The sequence below is a fragment of the Sebastes fasciatus genome, chromosome 13 (genome assembly GCF_043250625.1).
Source record: "Sebastes fasciatus isolate fSebFas1 chromosome 13, fSebFas1.pri, whole genome shotgun sequence".
NCBI classification, from domain to species: Eukaryota; Metazoa; Chordata; class Actinopteri; order Perciformes; family Sebastidae; genus Sebastes; species Sebastes fasciatus.
The window spans coordinates 22389565-22417013 of record NC_133807.1 but is presented as its reverse complement, the minus strand read 5'-3'; the positions used below and the strand labels follow the sequence as shown (position 1 = coordinate 22417013).

The 27449-nt window shown below is 39.9% G+C and overlaps 2 protein-coding genes across 3 annotated transcripts; both read right to left on the bottom strand.

Moving 5' to 3' along the window:
* Positions 1-1198: 1198 nt before the first annotated feature.
* On the bottom strand, positions 1199-7053 carry mettl2a (methyltransferase 2A, methylcytidine). Its single transcript, XM_074656215.1, has 9 exons — positions 6882-7053; positions 5198-5286; positions 4718-4986; positions 3504-3553; positions 3332-3392; positions 3094-3233; positions 2901-3007; positions 1858-1923; positions 1199-1766 (listed from the first exon to the last, which is right to left on the bottom strand). The coding sequence occupies exons 1-9, from the start codon at positions 7031-7033 to the stop codon at positions 1597-1599; spliced, it is 1104 nt and encodes a 367-aa protein (XP_074512316.1). The 5' UTR covers positions 7034-7053; the 3' UTR covers positions 1199-1596.
* Positions 7054-9353: 2300 nt separating this feature from the next.
* itgb3a (integrin beta 3a) lies at positions 9354-27037 on the bottom strand. 2 transcript variants are annotated; one of them, XR_012596725.1, is made up of 16 exons: positions 26845-27020; positions 24278-24363; positions 23533-23737; positions 22211-22463; positions 21920-22082; positions 21641-21802; positions 21449-21544; positions 21253-21342; positions 20998-21132; positions 20487-20916; positions 15769-15991; positions 14151-14251; positions 13795-13929; positions 13283-13449; positions 10440-11883; positions 9354-10369 (listed from the first exon to the last, which is right to left on the bottom strand). XR_012596725.1 is itself a non-coding variant. In XM_074656211.1 (15 exons), the coding sequence occupies exons 1-15, from the start codon at positions 26942-26944 to the stop codon at positions 11818-11820; spliced, it is 2412 nt and encodes an 803-aa protein (XP_074512312.1). In that variant the 5' UTR covers positions 26945-27037; the 3' UTR covers positions 9354-11817. The 2 variants fall into 2 exon arrangements, 1 of the variants encoding a protein (XP_074512312.1); XM_074656211.1 differs by having other exon boundaries at positions 9354-11883; positions 26845-27037.
* Positions 27038-27449: the final 412 nt, after the last annotated feature.

Here is a 27449-nt window from a genome sequence, read left to right as displayed (position 1 = left end):
CACACACTGCATTTATATAATGTCAGTAAGTTGCTTTAATTAATTAAGATTTTTATTATGGTTTCCATTCAAGAGACTGTGATGAAAAGTATAAGGCCAATAATATAAGAAGCAATATCATGAAGTTCCTTTGTTAAACAAAACACTTTCTGAAAGCATTGCTTATTCAATCTTGTGAAGGGTGGAATATGTTCTCAAAAAAGTGCAAAATACAAGTCTCAAAGTCAAAAATGATCACTTATCATGAAAGTTGCCATTCCCATGATGGTTCACACCCACACACTGAATTTATATAATATCAGTAAATTGCTAAATTAAGATTTTAACAAAGGAATCACTTCATGATATTGTCTCTTATATTATAGGCCTCATACTTTTCATTACAGTCTCTTGAATGGAAACCATAATAAAATCTTAATTCAGCAACTTACTGATATTATATAAATTCAGTGTGTGTGGGTGTGAACCATCATGGGAATGGCAACTTTCTGATAAGTGATCATTTTGGTGGTAGCCTGGGTGGGCGCTGTTAAATTGTATTGTGTACTGAGGGATTTGCCATTGGTCTAATATCAGTAAATTGCTGAATTAAGATTTTATTATAATTTCCATTCAAGAGACTGTAATGAAAAGTATAAGGCCTATAATATAAGAAGCAATATCATGAAGTAAGTGATTCCTTTGTTAAACAAAACACTTTTGTGCTTATTCAATCTTGTGAAGGGCTCATTGCATGGGTGGATTATGTTCTCAAAAAAGTGCAAAATGCAAGTCTCCTTCAAAAATGATCCAAGGCACACTGTAGAGTTGGAACAGCCTTTATTTTACATGGCAAAAAAATGTTTAAAATGACCAATGCATTGTGACTGACATTGGTCTTCATCAGGGTCGTTGTGCCATGTCAGTCGCATCACGTCGGTCATTTTAAACAATTATTGCCATTTAAAATAAAGCCATTTTTTATTTTGTTCAAACTCTACAGTGCGCCTTGGATCATTTTTGAAGGAGACTTGGATGTTGCACTTTTTTGAGAACATATTCCACCCATTCAATGAGCCCCTTCACAAGATTGAATAAGCACAGTATACCTGAGGGATCCAAAGAGCACCTGTATGTGATTTCCACAAAGACCCAGCAGCGCTTCGACTCAGTTGTCTTCGCTTTTGAAAGCAGCTTTGAAATACCAAAGTCAAGCAGATTTACAGTTTGGATTTTTTTTTTAATTGATTTTGCATGTACAAAAAGGTCATGAAGTAATCTTAAAAACCATACCATTTATTTCAAAACATCAGCTCATTAAAAACAGCATCTGGCAGAATAGAAACACTTAAACAGGGGTAACCAGTCCTTTGCCAAAATTGAGAAATCATCATGCTTGTAGGTAGAATTGCAGCACCATCAGGAAGCCATGAAACAAGTCCATCAATGTTATGGCAGCTGTAAGGCCTTTACAGCATTTAACTATCCAGTTGCATCCCCTTTATCCCAGTCACAATAGAGCTTCTCAATTCCATACATCCTCAGAAAAAGGCTGCCTTGATTTGAGCTCGTAGTGGTTCAGTTGAAGTTCAGGCCAGGCGGGTTCTCCCCTCTGTCTCAGTCCTGCGTCTCCGGTGGCTGAGCCGGAGCCGGAGCCTTGCGATACTTGCACTGGATCCACACCCTGTACATGGTGAGCTGTTTGCCTCTGTTCACCTGCAGCCTTCTGTCCACAAGATTCTGCACTTTCTCAAGCCCAGCCTCACTGAACATCTCATGGAGCTCATCTGAAACAGAAAGAAATATGATCATAAAGTATATATATAATTAAAGAACAATTCTGTAAAATAATCCCAATACATATGTCTTTATTTTTACCTTGTGTGAAGAAATACACTCTTGTTCCATCACCTCGGACATAAAAGTTTTCTGACAGACACCTTCCTAAAAGAAGCAAGGGGATACAACATACCTATTATTCTACAACAAATTGCAAACATTAAACACTTATCCATTAATGCGGTGCCGTTTTAATCTGCAGTGTACCATTAGAAGTACTGCATATGGGTCTGACAGGTATTGTGAAGCCAGACTAACGGTTAGGCTGCATTCACACTTCAAAATGAATAGCAGGATTTGCGTTTTTGCTGCACCGCCACATCTGGTGTGAATGCAGCCTTACTATCTACATTAAGTGTGGCCCATGATATTCTTTACCATATTTAAAGGTAAAGTTTGTAGGATTTGGTGGCATCTAGTGGTGTGGTTGCAGATTGCAACCAACTGAGTACCTCTCCGCTCACCCCTCTCTTTCCAAGACTGCAGTAACGTGAGCCGTAGAGTGCAAAACCGCGGTAACACCGTTCACCTCGCTCAGAGGCCATCCTTACCGTAATAACACTACTTTAGGAGCAACAGAAGTCAGATGGCAGCTGACGGTAAAACGGTTTTGCACTCTTGTGGCTCACGTTACCGCAGTTTCACAAGCGTGTCGAACTACAGTGGCCTTCAGGTAACATAAAAACACGATTGTGTTTGGTTTGTTCGTTCTGAACTACTGTAGAAACATGGAGGATCATCATGGTGGACTCCATCAAGATATGAAGGGCTCATACTAAGCTAACAGAAACATAAAGATTGTTAGTTTCAGGTGATAATACACTCATGAAAATATAGTTATGAATATTATATTCCATTTCTGCTAATATTTAGATCCCCCATAATGTTACACATTGGTCCTTTAAGAGCAGCATACTTTGACTGTCATTTAAAATGGCCAAACACAGAAATGCAGCAGTCAGTTCTAACACATTTTCAAGGATAAACACTATTAATAGGCCATGAATGATGGACCTTTCTGGATCTGGACGTTCTGAACAGCTATTTGGACCGGAGCCTCGCTGGACTTCAGCTCGACTAACCTTTCTTGAAGCGAAGCTGTGCCATGTCATAGCGTCCATAGTCTCTGAGCAGCATCACTCCCCCGGGCTTCAGCAGCCGTGCTAATCTACTGATGGATTCCTGCATCCTGAGACAAGGTGAAACTTTAAGACAACCAGTGCTGCATTCAATGACTCGCACAGAGTGAAAACCAAAGAGAAGAGAAGTTCTTACTTGTTGGGATGCAACGCCGATAACACAAAGATTAGCACTATAACATCAAGGGTTCCATCGCGGACGGGGTAATTGGCTTCCACATCACTCAAGTCATGAACAAAGGCGAAGCAGCGCTCAGGGTCGTACTCTGGATTAGTCTGAAGACAAGGAGGCAATGTTAATTCATCGGTTAGCCAACAACCCTGGAGATGAACACATCTATCAACACATCATCCTTTCATTAATCCCATCTCACCTTGACGAGCTCCACAGCAGTGCTGGAGAAGTCACAGCAGTAAACAAAGAGTCCCGGGTCACTGCGAAGAACAAAGATCCAGTTAGACCTTTAAGTGCACTTCAGAAGACAGAAACAGAGCGGTATTTGTCAAACATGGCCTGAAACAACATGTTGACTTGACTGTACTTACTTGTTGGTCTTCAGTATTGGAAAGACGGTATTCCCTACACCGCAGCCGACCTGTCCGATAAACATCCGTTAATATATTTAATTTACTCCAATTTACACTCAGTGTCAACAGCATAATAATAATCCCACAATATTATTCATTGTTCATATTTAACATTAATTATTATTAGTTATTCTCAGACGTATATCGCTGATTGTTGTGTAGGTGCGTGTGTGTACAGTAGTGCAGCAATGGCGCTGAAACGTGGCTCCTCAAAGCTTCAAAGTTTGTTTCAGGAGAATGAATCCTCATAAAAAGAATGACAGAATGACTAGAAAAAGCATTTCTCCACCAAGGTCGCACAAATTTATTTCAATAGAAAATGTTTAAAAAGTATTTAAAATGGTAAAATAATAAGGAAAAAGCAAACATTATGCACAACACAAAACAGATCAGCACCATCTGATTTGTGTCATCCAGCCTATATCAGTGGGATGATGAAGGCTGGATGGCTAAACACATTTTACTTTTTGCTGTTTAGTAAACAGATAAAGATGATGTATTGAGAGAGACGCCTCACTTTCCACTACAAATGCTTTATCTGCATCTGCAACTAGATTTGCATCGAGTTCATACACACAGTGGTGGACAACCACAGGACACATATGGGATTTTTTTAATTAATTTAAGGAAGTGCAGTAGTTCATTAGAATTTTTGCAATTTTAAGCAGTTCTTTATAAAATTCTTCAAAATATAAAATTTGCACCAAATTTCACTGATATCTGTTGACAATTTTTTTTTAGATAACTTCCTAACAGACTGAAACACAGAGGTAAATATTAGGGAAGTAAATCACAAGTTTCATCACGATACGATATTGCATCGATTATTTGGACAATGATACGATATTTGCTGATATCACAAAATCTGCCACGATACGATTTTGATTAGATTAAATTCAGGGACCTGTGATCGATATGAGATGAATTGTATTACTGGGTGACACAGATGTGCAATGGGAATTAAACATTTCTAAATGCACATCTTCATAATGATATGTATTGATGTTTTCACTTTGCATCGATGATATTGGATCGTTGATCATTGAATCGATAAATCCATCCAAATCAATGTATCGTCACACCCCTAGTAAATATGACAGCAAATATTTTGCTTTGTCACCAAATGCGTACAGTTCAAGTTTAGCTAATTTGCCTTCAAATGTCTCTCTCACCTCCAGGATGCGATATGTGGCAGAGGAGCCGGGGACATCACCATCAGCCTGAGACAAAGCTGCATCTTCCCTCCTTTGTTCTTGATCCAGACTCTCCTGCTGACCGTCATCTGTGCCAGAGACCTCGAGACGGGACTCAGGGTTGAGGCTACACTGTGGGGCCAACTCTGGGAACTCTGTGAAGAGCCAGTGACGGTCTTTGAAGAAACGATTCTCATGGACTGTGTAAAAACTGTTCCAAAACTCATTTGCCTGGTTGTCGTATTCCTCTGGGGAAAAAAAGGAAAAAATAGTAAAAAGTTTAAATCATAATCAAGCACATCTTGCCATGATTAAGAAACAACAACGACAAAGTTTATTTCTGTGTCTTTTCACACAATGATCACATAAAACTCAAATGAACTGAAAAACATCCGAGGCGGTTATAGTTCTGTTACTGATCCTTGATGCCAGTCATGTGTATGAGCCGTGAGTCTCTACCTTGTTTCTCTGGAGGAAGCGGCTGATTGTTTTCTAGGACTTTCTTCTTAGCAGATGCTTCTTGTTCCTCAGTCCACTCCACATTGTCCCTGTAGACAACAGAGCGCCATTATCCAGCGATGAGGTGAAGAACAGCACAGAAACACTTCACAATCCTGAGATACTTCAAGTTAAAGGATTTCATGTGATATTCAGATAGGGTTGGGAAATAGGGACAGAATGAAATGGTGATTCATAATATCACATCTTATATATTAATATCCGCAAACTAGGGCTGGGCAATATATTGATATTATATCAATATTGTGATATGAGACTAGATATCGTCTTAGATTTTAGTGTTGTCTTTTCCTGGTTTTAAAGGCTACATTACAATAAAGTGATGTACTTTTCTGAACTTATAAGACTTCTATTATTTGTATTTCACATTCAGTCATTATATCTACATTACTGATGATTATTTATCAAAAATCTCATATAGTGTACATATTTTGTGAAAGCCCCAATGGTCAACCCTACAATATCGTTGCAATAGTGATATCGAGGTATTTAGTAAATAATATTGTGATATTTATTTTCTCCACGTCGCCCAGCCCTACGGCAAACATGTGCCAACTAATAAACTGCATTAAAAAGATGCATTTTTCAAACAATATTGAAATACTTTATTATTAAAATCTCATTACGATATATGGATATAGACTTTACTCTGTCAAGTCTGTGTTATTTATATATATATGTTAGCCCCAAACTGCAAAAAAACTAAATAACCAAAAAACCTTCCCTGGGGAAAAAAGGAAGAAACTTCAGGTATATTTTTAATTTAGACAACCGAATAGTCATACTATTAGATGTCATAATTTTATCCACATATGATTATTGGAATTAATTTTTATTATTGTTTAATGGACAGTTAGGCTATATGATCAGATGATATTATATGACCTGAGAATATAGCCTATTATATTTTCCTATAAACATTGCATGCAATTATTTCTTTTATCTATTTATTTACTTATTTATCTGTTTTTCCTTCATTGTGATTACTTATTGTAATTCTAAGTGTATCTAAGATCTTCCATGTGTTTACATTTAGGAAATAAGAGTCTAGGATAACATTGTTCCAAATATGCAAAATATTCCTTTATAGTTGTACTGTTGTACTATAAACCTTTTGTGCCAATAAAAAAAAAAATTGAGCATAAACATTGCATGCAAAATAATAAATATATAATATAATATAAATATAATATAAATATAATAATATTTTGAATAATAATAATAATAATAATAATAATAATAAGACCTGTCCTTTGCGAAACCCCCTTTTAATAAACAAACAAAGTTATAGCTACTAATTAATAGACTTTACATTAATTTATTGTTAGATGCAATCATTTCAGCAAAAGACAACCTATACTACTAATATACAATTAATGTAAGTGATGATGCATGAATGCATGCAAAATAATAAGACCTGTCCTTTGCTAAACCCCCTTTCAATACACAAACAGAAAGTTATAGCTACTAATTAATAGACTTTACATTCACCTATTGTTACATACAATCATTTCATGCACTACTAATGTAAGTGATGATGCATCCTCAGCCAGAGGACACTGGTCTCTGACAGAGATGCACACATCTGTGTGTCCTTCTGTGTTTTCTGTAATAAATCACCCACCATGCGTTGTGCTGGAAGACCTGCCTCGGGTCTGTGAGGAAACGAGTCCCGAACTGAGGTCTCTTCACGTCTCCGGCGCTTGAATCTGACAGAATCAGCTCAGTTTCGCTGCTGCCTCCATCCACAGCGACCACGGCATGGGACACCGCCATGTTCACACTGATGACGACACCGGAAGAGAGGGGCCGTGCTGCATTCAGGGACTATCGGACATATTGCAATTAAGGGGAAAGATGCATTGCTTGTTCTGTAATTATGTTGTAAATATTTGCTATTGGTGTGTTCTCACTTTATAAAAATGGCCACACACATTATTTATTTTGTCTTATATTTTCTTTTCTTTGTTTTCTTTGTTAGATATGTAAAGTACATGAAATGTCATTTCTCTCTTTGATTACTGGGGAAATTCTGACTAAACATTTCATTGTATAATTAAATTATTAATATTGTTAGTCTGTGAAAAATTCAATAAAAAAAATTGTTTAAATTTTTTTTTTTTTTAAATGGCCACACACATAACTCGAGGCACAATTTCCTTTTATCTTTTCCTCTAACATTTTGACAATAAACTACATTTCTTTCTTACTAGTTGCATCGCATTGTCATATTAGCGATTTTATGCGGAGCACGTGAAGGAGACACGCTTCTATATCCAGATATTGATCATAATAACAACTCCACTGATAAATCACTGCCAGCTCTACACTGTACTATAAACTACTTTACAATGAAATGAACTGCTCAAGACTTCCAGGCTAACTTCCGACAGGTGTGCTGCAGTGCAGTGTTTATACACTAGAGGGAGACATATGACAAGATTATCTTTGCATTGGGCCACTGGTGTCAGTCCCACAGGTATGACTGAGGAGAATACCTGGACTGAAGTGCACAGGTCAACAATGAACTTATTAGTTGAGTCCTAAAAAACAATGTAATTTGTGCAGAGATGTTATAAATTAAAGGGGAACACCACCTAAATTAATAATTCCAATATTTTATTTCCATGATTTAGGAAAATTCAATCAATATGTGTGAACATGAGCTCCTCTCTCTCAAAGCCAGAAACCAGAGAAGTGAGTCTCGAACTTGTGATGTCATAGGGTATAAAATCTGGAGCTGCTCCATATACCGTGAATTTATGGACCCACAGGATGTTTTCTTTTTTATACCTGTGTGAGCCAAGTTTCGTATACACGTTTTAGTTCAATAATAAATAATAATAATAATAATAATTATCATAATAATAATAATAATAAATAAGTGATTTCATTGAATAAGTTAATTAATAGTAATTAGTATGTTAAAAGGTTAAACGTCATTTAATGATAATTTGATTTAATTAATCTTGATGTAATGTCCTTTATGTGTTACTTTGTAAAGGCAACACTATATAGGCTTTCTGTTAGACTGTTAAGTAGGTAACTGTCGCTTTAAGAGAAATAGGCTTCTTCTGTGGTTTCGTTCAGTTGAAGTTCAAGTTAAGGACCGAACCACAAGGTTTTCTTACCATAGCACAGTTTGATAATTAGGAGAACTTAGCTTTGTATACTCCTGTAAGAAGAAAAAAACTATGCTGCATCCTCTCTTCTGTTTCGGTCTGGCCACAGCACCTCATCCACATCACAAGCAATGTTTGCCCTTTTATGCTAAAGCTCTGATTGCTAATTGTAACACTGTGTGACAGGTGTTTGCCCATGTGATGAGTCAGTGTGCATAGTAGGGCAATTGACTTTAGAATTTTGAATGACAGTGTGTTCCTTGTGAAAACGAGATTTTCTTCATGAAAATTGTGCCAAATGCAGAGAATTGTGTGTAGTGTTTTGAAAAAAGTGTGTTTTAGAACTGCAATTTGAGTGTAAAGCAGGAATTGTGCTTGTAGTTTAGCAGAATTGGTTCAGGGGGTTGGTGCATGAGTTACATGTTGTGGTCATTGTGTGTCAAGTACCAGTATTTGTGTGTAAACAATTGAGAAAAACTGTAAGCACCATTAACTTTGTCTCTTCAGGCTGGTATTAACAGGATGTGGTGACAAGAGATATGTTGTGGGATGTGAGAGGAAGTGCAAAGTTTTGCGACAACAACCACTAAGTACCAGAGAAGCACACGAGAACAGACAAATTAAAATATCACCCTAAATGTGATGACATGGGCCATGCAACAGGAAATATTCTACAACTGGATAAAGAAGATAAGTTGTGACTGAATTCTTGCCCCGTCACGCTGACATTCATTTTATTAGTATGACACCCACATCATAGTTAACTGGCTTGAATTGAATGTAAGAACTTAAATAACTAATACTTGATTGTTTCCATAATGTGATAATTCTGTGACATCTGTGAATCAAATAGGACATAAATTAAAAATGTCTGATACTACATATCTCTCTGAGTTGTGTAATGATTTTCAATATTTACTTTAAGATATTTTTTTAGAGTTTGTGTATCTGAATGAAGCTGGGAGGCAGAATGAAACATTAAGCTTCTCACTTGAATCACAAAGGGCATCAGTGACATTTATTGTAATGTTCATCCAAAATGTATAGCCAACCAACGTCACACAGAGTAAATACAGAGAGCGTTAAATAACTGTTTCTATTTCAGAATTTGTTGCTTTAGATGTGAAATATGAAACTTTGGTACTCTAAGTCTGATCTTAATAAAGGCTATGAGCAGCTTTGACATTTGTTAAAGGAACCCAAATGTCAAGCATCACACAAAAGTTGCCAGGTACAGGTATAATTAATCTTTATACATTCCCTCTGTGTAACAAACTACAGCGAAACCCCAGACATCTTTAAAAACGGTGTAAAGAGACAGACAACTATGCAAGGAGCTGGCAGGCCATATCAGAGAGCTGTACAACCAGAATACACCTCACATTGTACTGTTTTCTCCCATATACAAAAGAGCAAGAGTAAGTTTGTTCATTATCAACAATTACAGGGCATCAAAAGGCCAATAAAATCTGCTCATATACACAAATAAACAACATGGCATTTCAGTGTAACACAGTGCTGGTCAGTAGAAAACTGAAATATTTACAATTCAGAAATGGCAGGACAGATCACTATTTTACCATTTTACAAGTAAAATTAACAATAAAAAGCCCAACAAATACAAAAACAGGTGATGGTGCAGGGATAAAAAAACAATACACAAGCATTTATGGAGTTACCATTGCAGATATGCATTTTAAAAAACAATATAGACCACAAACATCACCGTAAACCAAGTCAGCCAAGAGGCCGTAGTTTTGGAGATTTACTCCTTTTTACAGTTTTACAGAAACTCCAGAGTGCTGCATTCTTGTCAAAATCATTACTACAAACAAGTTTGTATTAGAAAAAAGGGAAATTGGTCATGCATGTGAAAAGCCTTCAAGCGTGTTTTAATAATGAATTAAAATTCTATACACATTTTACGTATACTGATAAACTTTGCTGTGATTTGTTTGGAATTGCCCCTTTCAATAGAGTGAAAAGGAAACTTTAAAGGGATAGGTCTGGTGTTTTGAAGTGTGGTTGTATGAGGTATTTATCAATAGTCAGTGTATTACCTAGAGCAGGTGACGGTCGGCATGCCCCCTAGTTTGGAGAAACAAGTAGGAGAAAACAGCACGGGAGCAAAGCAACGTACCGCTGTGGACGGGGCTGCCTCCCGGCGCTGCGGATCTATGGCAGGCAGTGAAATTTGGGCACAACGATAAAACAAACGTCTCTCAAGTACCACTCTCTTCCCTTTGTTGGTACTAAGGAGTTTCGGTTTCCGTAGTGTAGTGGTTATCACATTTGCCGGAAACACATTTCTTCGGGGACTTGGATTGGAAACCGGATAGTCGCTGGTCCAAGTCCCTGTACGGAGCGGACTGGCTGGAGAGGTGCCAGTTCCCCTCCAGGTGACTATCAGGGCGCCCTTGAGCAAGGCACCGAAACCCCAAAAAACTGCTCTTGGGGCGCCATACTATGGCTGACCATGTGCTGTGACCCCTCCGAATGCATGTGTGGTGTGATATCTAGGAGGGACAACATCAACTGACAGGGACAACTGCGTTGTGTAAATTTGCCTTGTGTTGATTTTCAATTAAAAGCTTCTTCGTTCATACCAAAGAGCCGTTCAAAAGATTCAGGTTGTTTGCAAACGTCACATCACTATTGAAGTGAGCATAAGTTTCACTTTCAGTCCAGTTCCCCATTGGAAAGGGCTATCTAACGGCCAGATAAAGCAGTGGAAATATGCTAATTATAGCTTACAATTAAAATGATATAGATTTTTTTAGGTGAGCCTTCCTTTTAGGTGGCTAAAATATGTTTTGGTGCCGGCCCCGTCCACAGCAGCACATTGCTTTGCTCCCGTGCAGTAACTCCTGTCTGCTTCTCCAAACTGGGGACGTGTCGACCGTCATACACTGACTATGGATAAGTACCTCATACAACTCCACTTCAAAACACCTGAACTATCCCTTTAAAACAGCTGCACTCTGAAAGAGCAAATTACAACATTTTCAAAAACACGGCTTAGGTGTAAATAATACATCATCACACATGGTGGAAGACAGTGAAGACTATTAGGTCATGGTGACTCCTATTTCTATTTTAAAATGTGAGTCTTAAAGCGGTAGAAGAGACTCCTAAAAGATCACAAAGTGACTTTCAGCAGCCGTTCCCTTTGAAGTATACTGGTTTATGTGTATTAACTCCTATCTGACTGCATGTACAGGACTAAAACTACATGACATAGTTTAAAAACAGAAAGCCTAACAGCAGGCAACTGTCTGTGACTTACATTAACAGTTTTATTTTTACAATATGTACAATTATTACACCATGTTGTTGACAGCATTAACTACTTTTCAGCTACAGTGTACGATCTTCTTTCTGCTACTACATTCCATCTCTGTCGTTGACCCCTGAGTTTTTCCTAATTGCATTCAGGCATTAGGATCCACGGTACGCGACATTGGTGAAGGTGGAGGTGGCTCCTTTATACAAAGGATTGTTACCCTGGGAAATGAAAACAGAGGTAATGCTGATTAAAGCGTCCGTAGGCAACACGTTTTTGGCATCATTGGGCAAAAAATCCATAATAATCTTTCAGCATATTGTAATTCAAGTGCTCTGAGAGAAAACTAGACTTCTGCACCTCCTCATGGCTCTGTTTTCAGGCTTTAAAAAAAATTTAGCTTGTGACTGAAGACTTTGACCAATCGCAGGTCATTTCAGCGACGGAGCGTTCCTATTGGCTGTGCTCCGCCTGGTGGGTGGTGCTTGGCATTTCCTCAGCAGATCTCAACTTGGCTGCCGGGTCACTAACTAATCTCATTTTACAGCTAAACAGTACACTACAAGATGTTTCTGAAAGCATTTAAGGTAAGAAATAGGCATTACAGTAACAGAATATTGATTCATATTTGATCAGCGCTGCCTAGTTTGACCGTTTGATCGGAGTTTGCGAGTGATTGACGGCTGACTCCAGATCAGCTCTGACATTAGGAGCACATGATTTTTTTTCAAATGACCTGTCTCATGCATTACTGTCACGATATAGCGACCGTTTTATAAAAATAACTTTTTTAATCATATTTGCTCTATTTCTACCCACAGCAGCTTTAATTCAGTCCCACGGAGATATCCAACTTTTTGAAGTACAGTTTAGACTTCCCCCTTTAGAGGGCAGCCATATGCTGTTACTGTATTAGCGGTAATGATCCCTGAATAAGCAACATGTTGTCATCCCAACTCATCACATACTTTGTCAGGACTCCTCGGAGTTATTTTCTAACGCACTGGGTAGCCCTGCGCATTAAGCTATGATGCTCCACTGCGGTCGCAGTTAACACATGATTAACGTTGTGACGCAGCACACGGTAAATAGGCGAGACCTCGAATCTCTAGATGATGACACGCAGCCGAGCCGTGCCTGAGCCACGCTGCTCACGCGGGGAGTGTGGCTGCTCTAACCTGTTAACATGGGCACCAAAATAAAAGACAACAGGTTCAGCAGCCGCCACGCGCTGCTGACGTTCCCTGTGTGGCCTGGCTGTTACAGGACCACTTAGTTACTGTAGGTTTAGGAAAAGACACCATAGTTTGGCTTAAAATTACTATGTTTGTAGCGTGAAAGTGAAACTTAACGTTGTTAGTTGTCCTGTGAGTGTTTTTTACGCTCTTTAAACTACGTCACCACACTCCCCGACCACTTTCTCTGAGCATTTAATATTAACACGGATGGGTTTATATTGTAGTTACTTGAAAGCCTGGTGCGTCTCATACAGGTGCTAAAAAGTGCCATGTGCAACGGTATCACACACCAAGGGTCATACCAAAGCATCGGTGACACCCTGGGAATGAGAACGGGATGGAATAAAAAGCCGTTAGTGTTTTCATTATAATTATTTCTCACCGTATCCCATTTGGCTTTGGATCTCTCCTCCTCAAACCTGGCGAACTCTCTGCGGTCGTGGATGGTGACCAGCAGCTTCCAGATGAGCAGTCCAACAATGCCAAGCAGCAGAATGGCTGCGGCTGTCGCCAAGAGCACCACCAAGATGTCTGGACCCTGAGGACACTCTGAGAGACAGGAAGGGAGGAAGAGGGTTTCCATGATGTTTGTTAAGTAGTGGATCTCACTCGTGAAGTTTAGCAACCACTGCAGTCCAGTGTGAAACACTCCATTGCGTAATGACTCAGTACATCATCACTAAGTATCTGGATTTCTGTGGTGTAACTGTGGTTAACTAGCTGATGATGTGTTCTTCTTTAGAAAATAACAGATTACTGCATGCACACACTGTACCCCTTTTTCTGTAGCCTGCCAGACACAAGAACATGCTCTTCTGTCCTACAGTAATAATGCTCCTGAATGATAATGCTCAGTTTGAATGTCTCATAAATGCACACAAACTCTTCAAGTACCTGGCTCTTTCACCACATATAGAATGGATTTGCCATTTTCATCTTCGTAGTACAGGAAGTGCACCACGCAGTCATTCTCATCTTTGTAGGTGCAATTCACTGCACTTCTATCACGGCGAATTTTAGCATGGGAACCTGGAGGAGAAAGACGATAATAAGAGGAGGAAACAGGGTGAAAAATGATTTTAAGGAGTAATAAGTGATCTTCAAAAACATATATTTTTGGACCACAATGCATGTATGAATCCTCCAACTACTTCCAGTGGCCTTCTGCTCATGTGATCAGCAACAGGAAAACAGTAAGCATTACCACAACAAGTTAATATCAAAGTATGTAGAGATGGAAGAATTCTCACCTAGTTCATCCACTAGTCTAATTTCATTTTTGCAGATTCTACTGCAGCTGTTGTCTTCGGCGTACTGTCCTCTCTTGAAGTGCTGACACTCAACACACTTCCTGTAAGCAGAGTCCCATTCGGTTACCTTTATAGAATACACAGTGTATGTACTATTGATGCTCTTAAGTAGCAGTGCAGGGGAGGGACAAGCTACTAGACATAAGAGCAGAGCACCTAAGAGCATCAGGATAAATAAAGTGTTGATATCTGCACACTTGTATCTTTCCCTCCTGTATGTGAAACCACACCTGAATTTTTTTAAAATGTGTGTAGGAGAAGTTTGTTATCATCCAGGAATGAGTGCATATCATGGTGGAACGATGTTGCACCACAGACTTCAACCAGCCAACTTAGTTAGCCTCAAATTTTTTGCTGACAGTTTCTTTCCCTGCCAGCGGCAACGCCTGAGATCCAGAGCAAGATATCTCAGTTATTGGTTAGTTTTACACATTAATGGTCTTCAGAGGATGACTTCTGATGATTTTATTGACCTCTTGACCTTTTGCCACCATCAGATCAAAATCTTTCCTTGACCAACACTTGTCTTGTAGATACAGTATTTATAACCAGAATTTCCATAAATTTATCTGTGGATATTTCAGCCCGTTCTCATTCCCAGGGCGTCTCACAGCCGTCAGCGTGTGATACCGCTGCAAAAAGGCACCCTATAGCACCAGCATGAGACTTGCTGGGCTTTCAAGTAACTACAATATAAAACCATCCGCGACAACAGTAAACGTTCCGAAAAAGTGCACCGGGACTGACTGTGGTGACGTAGATTAAAGAGTTAAAAGACACACACCTTGGTGGATGGGTCCAACAGACACAAGGCTTTCATCCAGGAGATTGCCATTTGTGTTCCGTGTGTTAAGTTTCACTTTCAAGTTACAATCAGCTGTTCGTTCGTATCCCGCGTTCACAACTTTCTGTTTCATTTTCCCTTTACAAACCTAGTAGCGTTAAGGCCAACCATGTTGTTTTTTCCTAAACCTAAATATAGTGGTTTTGTTGCCTCTACCTAAAGTGATGCCAAGGGTAACTATTGTGTTTTTGATGCCAAAAATAAAGTGACGCCAAGAGGCGTGACAAAGCGTCCGTATGTGACGAGGTGGGATGAGAACGTGTTGGGTAGTCATGGTTCCCTGAGGAATCCTATTGTTTTTTTTGATGACCACCTCTCCAGTTCTTTTAATGCCACTACAAGGCCAAATGTTTCACTTGTACGCCACAAGAAATAGGAACATCTAGTGGATTTGCTGTACGTATTCGTGGTGCCCAAAGGTTGAACCCTTTCCATTTTGGACACTCCATGATTTTTCCACTCACATTCATGCTCCCAGGGAAATACTGTAAACCCCATGACCTTTCCTATAGTGCCAACTACGGGACAAACATGTTTTAGCTTCACTACTGTTAAGGCTTTGAAATGTTTGTACTGTTTAAAACATGTGTAAAACAGCAGGACTGTATTGAGAATGAGTTACAAAAGTTTCAAAGTTACACAGACAGTTTTTTCTGTTATTCTGTCCATTCCCACATCTCTCTTGTTTGTTAAAACCTTAAGAAATAGACTTACTCTTTTATTGCGCAGGAACCGGGACAGGTGGGGCATTTCTCACAGATATCTCCGCCGGCGCCCGGTTGGGTGCACTGACAAACCCCACACTCGCAGGTACCCCGGCCGGTGCACAGCAGGCCGATGCCGGACATGCAGGTGTCTGTGCGTGTGCTGCAGTCACAGTTGTCTCCTTTCCAGCCAGCTTCGCATTGACAGATGCCACAGCTGCACTTCCCATGATCTGAAAGATTCAAAAGGATGAGGTGGTAAATGCTATAATAGTCCTTTAAAATACTTTCTTTCAATTCAAATCAGAATTTGTACAATTCAAATATTACATCTTATTGTGTATTAATTCAAATATGCTTTTCAGTGACCGCATGGCCACAGTAATCACATGGGTGGGGCCGGGCAAACCACCGGCAAAATACAAATTACACAATTGCGACATGAATCACTGAGGGTGTGTCAGTGTTTTAGGTCTATTATGTCTAAGAGTTGTCCTTTACTGCAAATTAGCCTGTTTGTTTTTAAAACATGTTGCATGCTTGGGCAAGTGTACCCATGGATGGGTTTGTAGATTCTGCAACTATGTAATTACTAGTGTAATGAGTTACTAATGTGTTATTTGTTGATTTATTGATTGATTAGCTGGTTTATTTAAAAAAAAAAAATCATTAGGTTGCATTTTAAATGATCAAATGATCAACATCTGACAACAGTAGCCATAACACAGGAGTTGCTGGTCTACCGCTGCATCGAGCGGTTAGTTTGTTTGTGTGACTTTCGAATTCAAACTATTGTGGCGTCCACACAGCAGTACATTGCTTAGCTTCCGTGCCGGTACTCCTGTCTGCTTCTCAAAACTGGGAGCATACAGACCGCCATCTAAGTTACTGTATGTAACGTTAACACACTGACTATAAGGATGTATATATATACTGTACATGTAGTAAAGTCATCATGCAGAAACCTACGTCAGGTCACCTGGGAGGACGTTTTTAGAAGGGCTTGGAAAATTAGCATTCTGACACTAAAACATACATACTTTGACCAAAATTTGAATGTTCGGATTTGAATACAAGGAGCACCACAGGGAAGCTACAGAATGATATAAAAACCTAAAAATAAATAATGGACCCGCCCTTTAAAGTTCTTCCTTTCGCAACCAAAAGACGGGGAAATGGAGTGAACCCTGGAACCGTTTCCTCAAAGGAAATCATACTTTACATCTTCTCTTAAAAACAATGCTAAGTAACAAAATAACTTGGAAAGTAATTGTTCTAAAATGGAATGTTACTCAGGAAAGGGCATTACACATTCCTCTTAATCATCCCGATGCTGACAGAGGCAGGAAATGTCCTCTTGTGAATGAACACACTAATGACTCCCCATCTCCCTACAGGCAGGCACACACATACACACACACACACACGCACGCACACACACACAAACATACACACACAGACTTTCTCAGACTACTGAAGTGTACAAAAGCACAAAAGCCAGGTCATTCGGGGAACAGTGTTACAGTGACGCAACCATGTGCTGACAGAATCTGGAGGCGAGCTTTTCTCCCTGGATTACAGCGAGACAGAGCGATTAAGCTACTTTAGAAACAAAGGCAGAGCCCCTGAGACTACAGTGTTCTTTGCAGGAAACCAAACAGGATTTGGCACTGGATGACTAAGAGCAAAGTGAGTGAGTCACAGCCCAGCTGGATCTGACTGGGGGAGTAAACTGGTCATGAAATATCACAGAGGGTCCAAGGGTCCCTAATTCCAGAGCTCAAAACAAATCATCCGCCGCTGTAAACTCGAGGATACAATTCCCCCGTCTCCACCCTGTCAACAACGGCTTCTCTTTTAGATCGTGTTTATAGGTGTGATGGGATCAGACGTGGTCACTGGTTAATGGTTAACAGTCTCACATATAATGCTCAGCCTAGCGGTCGTTGAGTAATCTTTCTTACTCTGTCCACAAGATAACAGCGGATACTATTGAAAAACTTTGAAAACAAGAACAATCTGTGATATTTTTTGTTAAAAACATTGCAACTATGGATATCTTTTGCAGTGTAGAGACTTAAACTTGACAAGAGTGCGTAGTTGTCCTGTTTTTAATCAGTTCTACAGTTGATTCACACACATAAAAGGGAGTTTTTAAGGTTTACATCATCCTACTCTCTCTGTGAGACTGCTCAGTAATCCTGCCCATTAATCACATGCCTGGGCTTAAGTGAATGTTAACATGGGGGCCATGATAAAAGGACATAAACAGAGAGAAAGACAGGACAGTAAAACAGAACTTGGAAGAAGAGCGGTAACAGAGGAGATAGAGACGTACTGGAGAGAAAGGAGGTTGGGCAAGTTGCCAGCGGAGGAATGCAAACTTTCCTGTTCTTTCTTCACCCGTATTTATGGGCCCTGGGGCTGTGCTTGCTGACTCCTGCTCCCTTGCCCTGCGCCGGTCCCTCAGCAGACGAAGCAATACACAACCACGGGGAATATCACAGAGACGGAGCTTTTTGGAGCCCTGGGTTACGGTAGCTCCACAATTGAGCTGGGGCCGAGGGACTCTACTGAGACGCAACAACTTTGCGGTTCCAAATTGAGCTCTGTGGACTGTCTTACAACACTGTGTGTGTAGGAGTGTGGGTGAGAAAGATTGGTGAGTGTCTGCACCCAAGCCCTGGGTGTCATCACTACCTGTTTCTCAGAAAAACAACCTCCAAACTCCGCCTTGTTCATATAAATATGTCATATTCTGGGAAAATTCCAGCTTGCCAACACAAACGTGACCCTCCATCTTCTCCTTAGGTCAAAGTGCTCACACAAGGGGCCCAGAGTATGTTTAGTTTAGTTTAGTTATGGATGTTGAAACTATGACAAGTATATACACTGTATACACCATACACCAATTGGGACTTTCATGTTAAATCATACCCATTTCCTGAGTATACGGAACATTTAAAGAGGACCTCTTTAGTTTTTTATTTCCTTTAGTGTGTTAAATAGTTTTTTGTGCATGTAAAAGGTCTGCAAAGTGTTAAAGCTAAAGGAAATCAAACAGAGCGTTTCAGACAGAGGGAGAAAAGAGATGTTGCAGCACAGCTGGTATGAGAAAAATAAAGCATTTTTTGAACATTAAAGCATGTAAACATATCCCAAGTAGAAACCAAAATAGGACCTCTTTTAGTCATGATTTTATGTTAAAAGTGCACTCCGATTGATCACCGAACTATTTAATATTGCACTTCCATCCATTTGGTGGTATCACAAGAGTCAGATTTAAAGAAGAATGATCAAAATCAATACAGCAGAGGCTGAGATATCCTGACTGCTATCTCCAAAAATGCTGGTTCCTACGCTTCCCGTGATGCAACTTGAATGCATCTTTTAATCAGACCCTCCCTGCTTGATGAATGGAAATGTTTTTCAAACTCCACAAGCCTACGTTTCACATTTTTTAGTCTCCACGTCCACATGGCAAATTTCCTCAAGAGCCACAGAAAACATACTCTGTTGAAATACATTCTTAGGCTGAGTAGAACCCTAAAATTGGTGAAGTCCCCCTTTAAAAAAGCAGAACATTAGACTAAACATGAGACTCTCTTGTTTTCATTTGACTCAGAGTTGGCATGCATATCTTAAGAAGTTTAATCTGCTTAATATACACAGAGATAAAAGAGCAGTTTCCTATTCTGCCATTGCTCAGCCTCCTCCTTACAGGCCCAAACTGCTGTTACATTAAATTACCCAATGACAAAAGCCTATTAAAGTTTTATCACTGTGATTGAGTAACTGCGCACTGAGCTGTGCAGACTTGTAATAGGGAGTGATAGCACATCATGCGCAGTGCTGCGAGTGGTAACAACATGAATCAAACACCGAGTTTACAGATCAGACAGAGGATTGGTCATTTGTAAGCATTACTGTTTACGCTTGGCAGCTAAATTATGCAATTATTTACTTGTCCTTTACAAGCAAACAAAGACTGTAATAATAATTACACATTATTTAAAAAGAAAAAAAAGCTGTGGACTTTTGATTTGTGAAGCTAAGTATCAGAAAACTATGTAAACTGACTAAGGTCTGTTTACAGACTGAAGCAACCAGAGTATGTCAGGATGGGCCTCAGAGGAGGGAAAAGGAAGGGAAGGGCAACTTCAACTTTCCTGCTATCACAGACATAAATTAAAGGGTTGCTTCACCCGAATGACTAAAAACACATTGTGTCATTTACCATTAGTGATATCTAGCCATGTAGATAGTTTCGGTTTTGAGATTTCTGCTACCACCTAATTCAATGGAAGGAAATGCTGTTTAGTTTGTGGTGCTCACAGTGATGAAAAAATACATTTAAACAAAAATAACAGTCTACAACCATGCTGTGCTTTCAGCTAAATGCGAACACCAGCATGGCAACGTGTTGCATGGCTTGATACCACAGAGGTAAATGAGAAACTATTTGGGTGAATTGACCCTTTAAGGCCAGTGCTTTTGCTCTAATGGTTTCAAAGAGTAAGATATTGTGGTTTCAAGCAGTGGTGGACAAAAGTAAAAAGGGCCCCAGCTGCATGCGGTGGGGCACTAGCACGCAGAAGGTTTTCTAGCATGTAGAGTTGCGCTTCCTCACTTGTCAAGGTTTATTTTTAGCAAAATGGCACATTGGTGTTGGCAAAACTGCAAAGAGGACTAACACTGATCATGACAGAAAGAAGTGAATCTACTCACCGGAGCACAGTGCCCCTTTGAAGCGTGGGCAGTTGAAGTCGTCACATTCGCAGTATTTGCCAAACACCTGACCGAAATCATTTGCATGGCAGGAGCACTGTCCGCACAAACAGTCGCCTCTCCCGCTGCAGATTCGACCCCCCGTCTTCAAGATGCAGTTGACATCATCAGATGGACTGTAGTCCCCCACTGAGCACTCGCAATGCGGGCCCAGACGACCCTCGTGACACTGACACACGCCGCACTCGTAGGTCCCGTTGCCGTTGCTACAGAGGGGGCTGTTGGCCTCGGCCTCTGCCTCGCAGTCGCAGCCACAGGCAAAGTCCACCGTGACCTCCAGGGCATCCTTGAAGCCTCGAGGTTTGATGGTAAAAGTGTGGCTCTTCTCTTTGGGGCAGCCATGCAACATAGCCTCCACACTGAAGGACACCTGAAGAGGAGGAAATGTCTCTTTGACAATCTGTGCGTGTAGATACCAGAAGTGCATGTCAGCATCTCAACATTTACGTACTGTGTCTCCAATCTTGAGGCCAGAGCAGGACTTAAGTCCATGGATGACCTCTCCATTCAGGCAAGAGGCATTGAAGGAGAGATGCAACTCATCTGGGACTCCCAGTATCTCCAGCTCCACTTTAGAGCGGATGTCCTGCTCAACACAAAGTTTTTTAATTAAGTCATCAAAGTTATGAGGTTAAACAGTTAAATTGTATCACATATTTACAGATAGCATGTTCCACTTATTGTTCTAACTTTAGGAAATACTTACTTCATACGCCTTCTCAATGAGGTCAATAACATTCCCGGAGTCAGCGGCCAGCGTTCCCACAGTTGTGCCTGGAATGAGCTTACTGTACTCCTGGGAAGACGGGCATGACAGCAAGATGATGACCCAGTTTTAGTGTGTTTTTCAAGTAACTTAAACAAATCCATGATGTGTGGTACAGGCGGTGAAGATTGTTTACCAGGTAAAGCGGCACCATATAGTCGGTCACGGCAAAAATTAAATTGATGTTGTTTTCAGACATTTTCTCCGTCATGAGCGCCAAGGAGGGATAGTCCTAGAAGACACAGGAAGCAAATAGTCTTCAATGGAAGCAGGTTCTGTCCAATACGACACAAAGTGAATTCATGATGCACTTAAATTTGCAATTTACCAGCACAGTAGATTTGTTGTAAACGTTGTCATTATCAAGGTGACACTCTCCATCATTGGGCTGGACAATCCCAGCTATACGTCCATCCAGAGCGATGTGAGTTTTGGCATCAGTGGTGAATACCAAAAGGTGCGAGGCATCCGGACGCCAGCCAATCCTGTCCTATTGATGATGAACACAGAAATAACTATAACAAGCAAAGGAAAGACTGATATGTATGTATGTACACGCTCAGTTTTGCACATCAGCAAGTGCATGTATGTGATTATATTTTCATACCTTGCACACCACCGCCTGCATGACAGCATCAAATCCACCCTCAGGAGCATCTCTATTCCTAGACACCTGCTGTTTCTCCACCTCCTCAGTGAAGCGAGCCACCGTCTCAGTCAGTGACAGCACATGCTTGAACCCGAATTGAGCCATGCATTTTTCATTAATTCTGTATGTATTGAATAGGTGAATGGGAGATAGGAAATCAGTGACGGAGAACCGGACAGACTTTCGCAGAATATTAGAAAATCTCCACTTCAGCTCCTTCTCCTCCTCAAATGTAACCTCCACACTTACCCATGACAAGGGTTTGCCACTGCCTCGGGGGGATCCATGTACATGTAAGGGGAGATGGTCTTGTCCACAAAGGCTCCAAACCCCATGCGTAGGTTGCTTGTTTTGCGGCCCATGGTCACGGCAAGATCATTGCCCAAGGTGCGAAGGCGAACCAAGTCATCCAACATTGAAAATGAAAGATCCATCAGATAGTAGAGGTCCACTGGGTAATCCGCCACCTGTTTCACTGACACCGTGAACTGCTTGGAATCTCCTGAAAGGGAAAGAGCCGCAGAGATGGAGGAGTGCATGGTCAGTAGTGTGTCCTTAAACATTTGTTTGTCTTTAAAGTGAAAAAGATTAAATATTAGATAATAAGAAAGCATAGAAATCAGTCTGTTAAAGGGTAACTTTGGTAGTTTTCAACCTGGACCCTATATTCCCAAGTTTTTGTGTCTTAGTGACTACTGGGGACAACCGTGTTTGACATTGGTCCAGTATTGAGGGACAGCGCTGTAACCGGCAGCCGCAAAACAAACTGCGGGGGCAAGAGAGAAGCATCAATGTAATGGTATGTCCACTAAAAGTGCTTGTTTTTGCCACCGACAGGCTCATATGTTTATTATAAGTGTTTGACAACATTATGGAAAGAACCCTACAGAGAAATAAAATGTTTTTCTTACCTTTCCCTTGATCCGGTCTGTTTGTTATTGTGTCCAAGTCTCAAGGAGAAGTCTCGTTGTGAAATCTGAATATCCGTATACTCTGGCTCAAATAAATACGGGCGGCCGTCGAATTCAAAGACCTCATCCGCATTGTCGAAATCATCTAAATATTCAGCTATGACACTGACAATCTTTTAGATAACACTAAGCTACGCTTTCTGTACTCCAACACAACAAACTCTGCCCGGCTGGCCTTCGCGTTTCCACCATGGATGTTTTCCACTATTCCACCGTTGTCTTCCGGCAACACGTCACCTCGCCAGATTTCAGAACGAGACTACTCCTTGAGCGAGACTCTTTCCGTAATGTCAGACACTTATAATAACAATCGGAGCCTGTCATGGCAAAAAACAAGCACTTTTTGTGGACGTAAATGACTTTCCCTCAATACTGGACCAATTTCTGAAATTGTTGTCGGTCAGACACAAACACATGGAAAAATAGGCTCCAGGTTGAAAAATACCAAAGTTACCCTTTAGAGATGTGCAAACAGCTCTGGTGTATCAGGCCATTAGTGCATGTACAACAATAGTGTCTGGTTTCCAATGTATATATCTGATCTTGTAGGGCTGTTAGCATCTGGTCTTATAGGTGATGTCTGGTTGGGTGTTAAACTACCTGGTCTTAGTGTCATATGGATTTTCTGAGGCCTTATCTGGGTGACATCATCAGCAGTGCCCGAGGCCTTGTCGCTGAGCGGTGTGTCCTTCTGAGTACTCAGTTTGCTGGTGGGAAACTCCACAGCTGCTATACCGCAGTTTCCATCCAGCAGGTTCTGCTTCAGGTCGCAGCGGGACGCGCCGGATCCCCCTTTCCCATACTCCTGAATAAAATACCATTACATGAAAGAAAATCCATTAAAGAAAAAGCTTTTTAGGTTTGCATTTATACCATACGATACAATACGATATACTTTATTGGCCCAATAGGGACTCAAATGCTGCACACATGATATGCCACATATCGTCTTTTCATATAGCTGCCTCCATAGTAGTAATAATAAAGAAACAAACAACATATAAACAAAACAACATGTACTAAAGCAAATCACAACCACACATTACATATATTGCACATGTTACACAACCAGTGATGATTAACCAGTGATCATTATGAGATGATGCACATGCACCAATAGCAGGCTCAGGCATCTCCCTTGTACAGGAGCCCCGAGGCCAACGCCCATTTTCAGAGGCTACTGCATGTTGAACAAACATTGGAGGATGACAACAAGGAGAATGCTGGGGAATGTTGTGAAATGAGGTTTCTGTTCTAACTTGCTGTTCTGAGCAATGAATAGGGGCAGCGACTAGACACTATATGTGTGTGTGTGTGTGTGTGTGTGTGTGTGTGGTGTTTTTACCTCCTGAGAGCACCACGCACAGCTGGGGTGAACAGTCAAGCACTGCTGACAAGTCGTGACTCCTTGTGATGTGCAGATGTTGGAACCTTTGATAATCACACCGACAGAAATGTAACACAAAATCAGTGGTGGAAGAAGCACTCAGATCTTTTACTTAAATACAAGTACCAACACCACAGTGTAGAAATACTCGCTTACAAGTAAAAGTATTGCATTTAAAAGTGCAAATGTATTAGCATCAAAATATAGAATATAAAAAGTACTCCTTATGAAGAATGACCCATTTCAGAATGATGTTTATTATATTATTGATTACAGTTATTGATGTGTACACATTACTTTAATGTTGCAGCTAGGACTGCCTCCTCTTAGCTGACTAATCTGTCGTTTCGGTTTTAGTCGACTAAGATTTCTTTAGTCAATTAATCATCTTTAATGCCTTTTCATGCTGAGTGACTTATTTCCAAGAAACTTATGAGCACATCTCTGGTGATTTAAAGTGGTGCCTTTGTGTGATTTTTTGTGGCGAAACTCAGTTTTATAGATATGTCGATTAAATCAACTAATCGATTTGTTGACAAAATCGTATGAGTGTTAGTCGACTAAGAATTTCTTTGGTGGAGGACAACCCTAGCTGCAGCTGGTAAAGGTGGGGATCATTTTTTACTATATATACTGCCGGGTAATGTGTGAATTTCCCCAAGGGATCAATAAAGTTTTGTCTTTATCCATAATAATACCTCATAATTTATGTGTTGATTATATTTTGTATTATTAATCTAAATCCAAAGTAACAAATGTAGTAACAAATGTAGTGGAGTAGAAGTGTAACGTAGCAGAAAATGGAAATACTCAAGTACAAGTACCTCAAAATTGTGCTTAAGTACAAGTGAGGAAATGTATTTAGGCACAAAATATATTTCCTTTTTCCGGTTATGTTGAAGCAAAGTGACATATGTAGATAAAGCTGACCATACTTTTTAATCTTAAGTGCCATGCAGCTCTGTTCAACCACAAACACAGATACCACATCCATCACATTCAGTCTGACACTTTGCCAACATGTTTACGTCTCAGTTCAGTTTACCCATTAACATTAATGATGCTAAACCTCATTATGTTTTCTGAGAGTCATTTGACCATATTAGCAAATTGCACCAAGTGTTTCATTCTATGAGTCAACAAATAACTCCAACCCCTTTTCAATCTGTTATCTTATTTCTTGTGGCCTATGGGTGTGGCTCACTGGAGTTACACACAGAAGTCTGTCTACCTATCAATCTATCTACCTGTGTAAAAAAGGGTTACATTTGAGATCTGAAGGAATATGCAGTATAAGAAAAATATATCCTACTTAAAGCTGAAGTAGGCGAGATTGGAGCAATTGTGATTAAAAAAAGTAATTTTTTATAAAACAGTCGCTATATCGTGACAGTAGTACATGAAACAGGCCTAGTTTGACCAAACGGTCAAACTAGGCCGCACTGATCAAATATGAATCAATATTATGTTACGTTAATGCCTATTTCTCGCCTCAAATGTTTTCAGAATCATCTCATAGTGCACGGTTTAGCTGTAAAAGGAGAACGTTTGTTACGCCGCCGCCATTGTGAAATCTGGTGAAGGAACGCCAAGTTCCGGTCACATGACCGGTGCACAACCAATAGGAACGCTCTCTCAACGAAATGACCTGTGATTGGTCAAAGTCTCCCGTCACGGGCTAGATTTTTTAAAGCCTGAAAACAGAGTCATGAGGAGGTGCAGAAGTCTAGTTATCTCTCAGAACACTTGAATTACAATATGCTGAAAGGTCATTATGGAATTTTTGCCCAATGATGCCAAATATATTCTGCCTACTGCAGCTTTAATTTGACTCTTGAATAATGGAACACAGTATAGTATATTGAACATTGAACGACAACAGATCATTGCATGCATCAGTGCATATATTTAAAAAGTGGCAGATAAAATGTCTGAGTGCCACAGTGGCAGACAGTGAAACAAGTTAACTTAAAACTGCTTGAAATCATTTCAACTCCTAAATTAACTGTCATTAAGGCCTCTGATTGAATTACACATTGAATAAACACCACACAGTAATAAGTTATATTTTCAGTTACAGTATGAGCTATTCCTAATAAAGTCTGATGATGTAGACTACATAGAAAAATGTTTTAGAAATTTAGTTTGTTTTTAAGTGAATTGAGGACAAGTCAAATCTCAAAGCACACCCATACAGTATAGCCTACACATTCCATGATAATGAATAGTTTTTAGCTGAGCAGTGTGTGGAGGACCTCTGGTCATCCAGACTGATTTCACTCCCTTATAAGGAAAAGGTGGAGAAAGCAGCGCAGTGACACCAACCAGCGTCTCTCCACTCAACTCAGCTAACAGTGAATTATGATCACTTTGACAACATTATATTGAAGAATCTTCACACGGGCTGCTGTAAATAGGAACAGTAGTAGGTGCCTTCAAAGATGCCCTGGAAACACCCCCAGGTCGAATAAAGAAGCAGGTGAAAGTTTTATTAAAAAGTAGCTCAAGGAATAATAAAAACTTACCGAAAACTTTTGATGCGGATGAGAAAAAGAGAAAGAGTAGAATCACTGGACGGTGTAAAACAGTCCCCATGTCTGGAGAGTAACGGAGCAGACTTGTCATGAGTCGTCTGGCTGTGTTTCCTTGAGGGTTTGTTCACTTCGCAACTTGAACGCCTTTCCTCATTCTTCACTTGACTAAACGCATGTTGGGTCACACAGCTCGTCTCATCATGCAGCAACACTCTCCATCCAGTAGATGTACGACTATGTGGCATGTTGACACTCGTTTCTTTCTTTTTTTTTAAACAATATTTTTATTGAATTTTACATATAAACATATATACATATAAACACATGCACTGTTAAGAATTTCCCAGTAAAATAACAGTAAAGAACTGGCAGCAGGGTTGCCTTTATGTTACTGTAAAATTAACATTATTATACTGTCGCTGAAATTTACAGCTTTGTACTGTTAATGAAAAATACAGTTTGAACTGGTTGTTTTTATTAATTTCACAGTATTTTACAGTTAATTTACTGTTTAAAGATATGGCTGTTTTTCACCTTTCTTTTACATTATCTTACTGATTTGTTTTAATGCACTATTTAGGTTGTATTTTTTACAT

Bases quoted from the DNA above. Each gene is read 5' to 3' on its own strand.
- mettl2a (XM_074656215.1), bottom strand. From the start codon at position 7,033: ATGGCGGTGTCCCATGCCGTGGTCGCTGTGGATGGAGGCAGCAGCGAA. The intron at 5,287-6,881 runs GTGGGTGATTTA...TGTTGTCTACAG, and splicing joins GTCTTCCAGCACAACGCATG to GGACAATGTGGAGTGGACTG. The intron at 3,393-3,503 runs GTAAGTACAGTC...TGTTCTTCGCAG, and splicing joins CCAATACTGAAGACCAACAA to TGACCCGGGACTCTTTGTTT.
- itgb3a (XM_074656211.1), bottom strand. From the start codon at position 26,944: ATGACAAGTCTGCTCCGTTACTCTCCAGACATGGGGACTGTTTTACAC. The intron at 21,133-21,252 runs GTAAGTATTTCC...TGTGTTGAGCAG, and splicing joins TCATTGAGAAGGCGTATGAA to GACATCCGCTCTAAAGTGGA. The intron at 14,252-15,768 runs GTAAGTCTATTT...CTCTGCTTACAG, and splicing joins GGTTCCTGCGCAATAAAAGA to GAAGTGTGTTGAGTGTCAGC.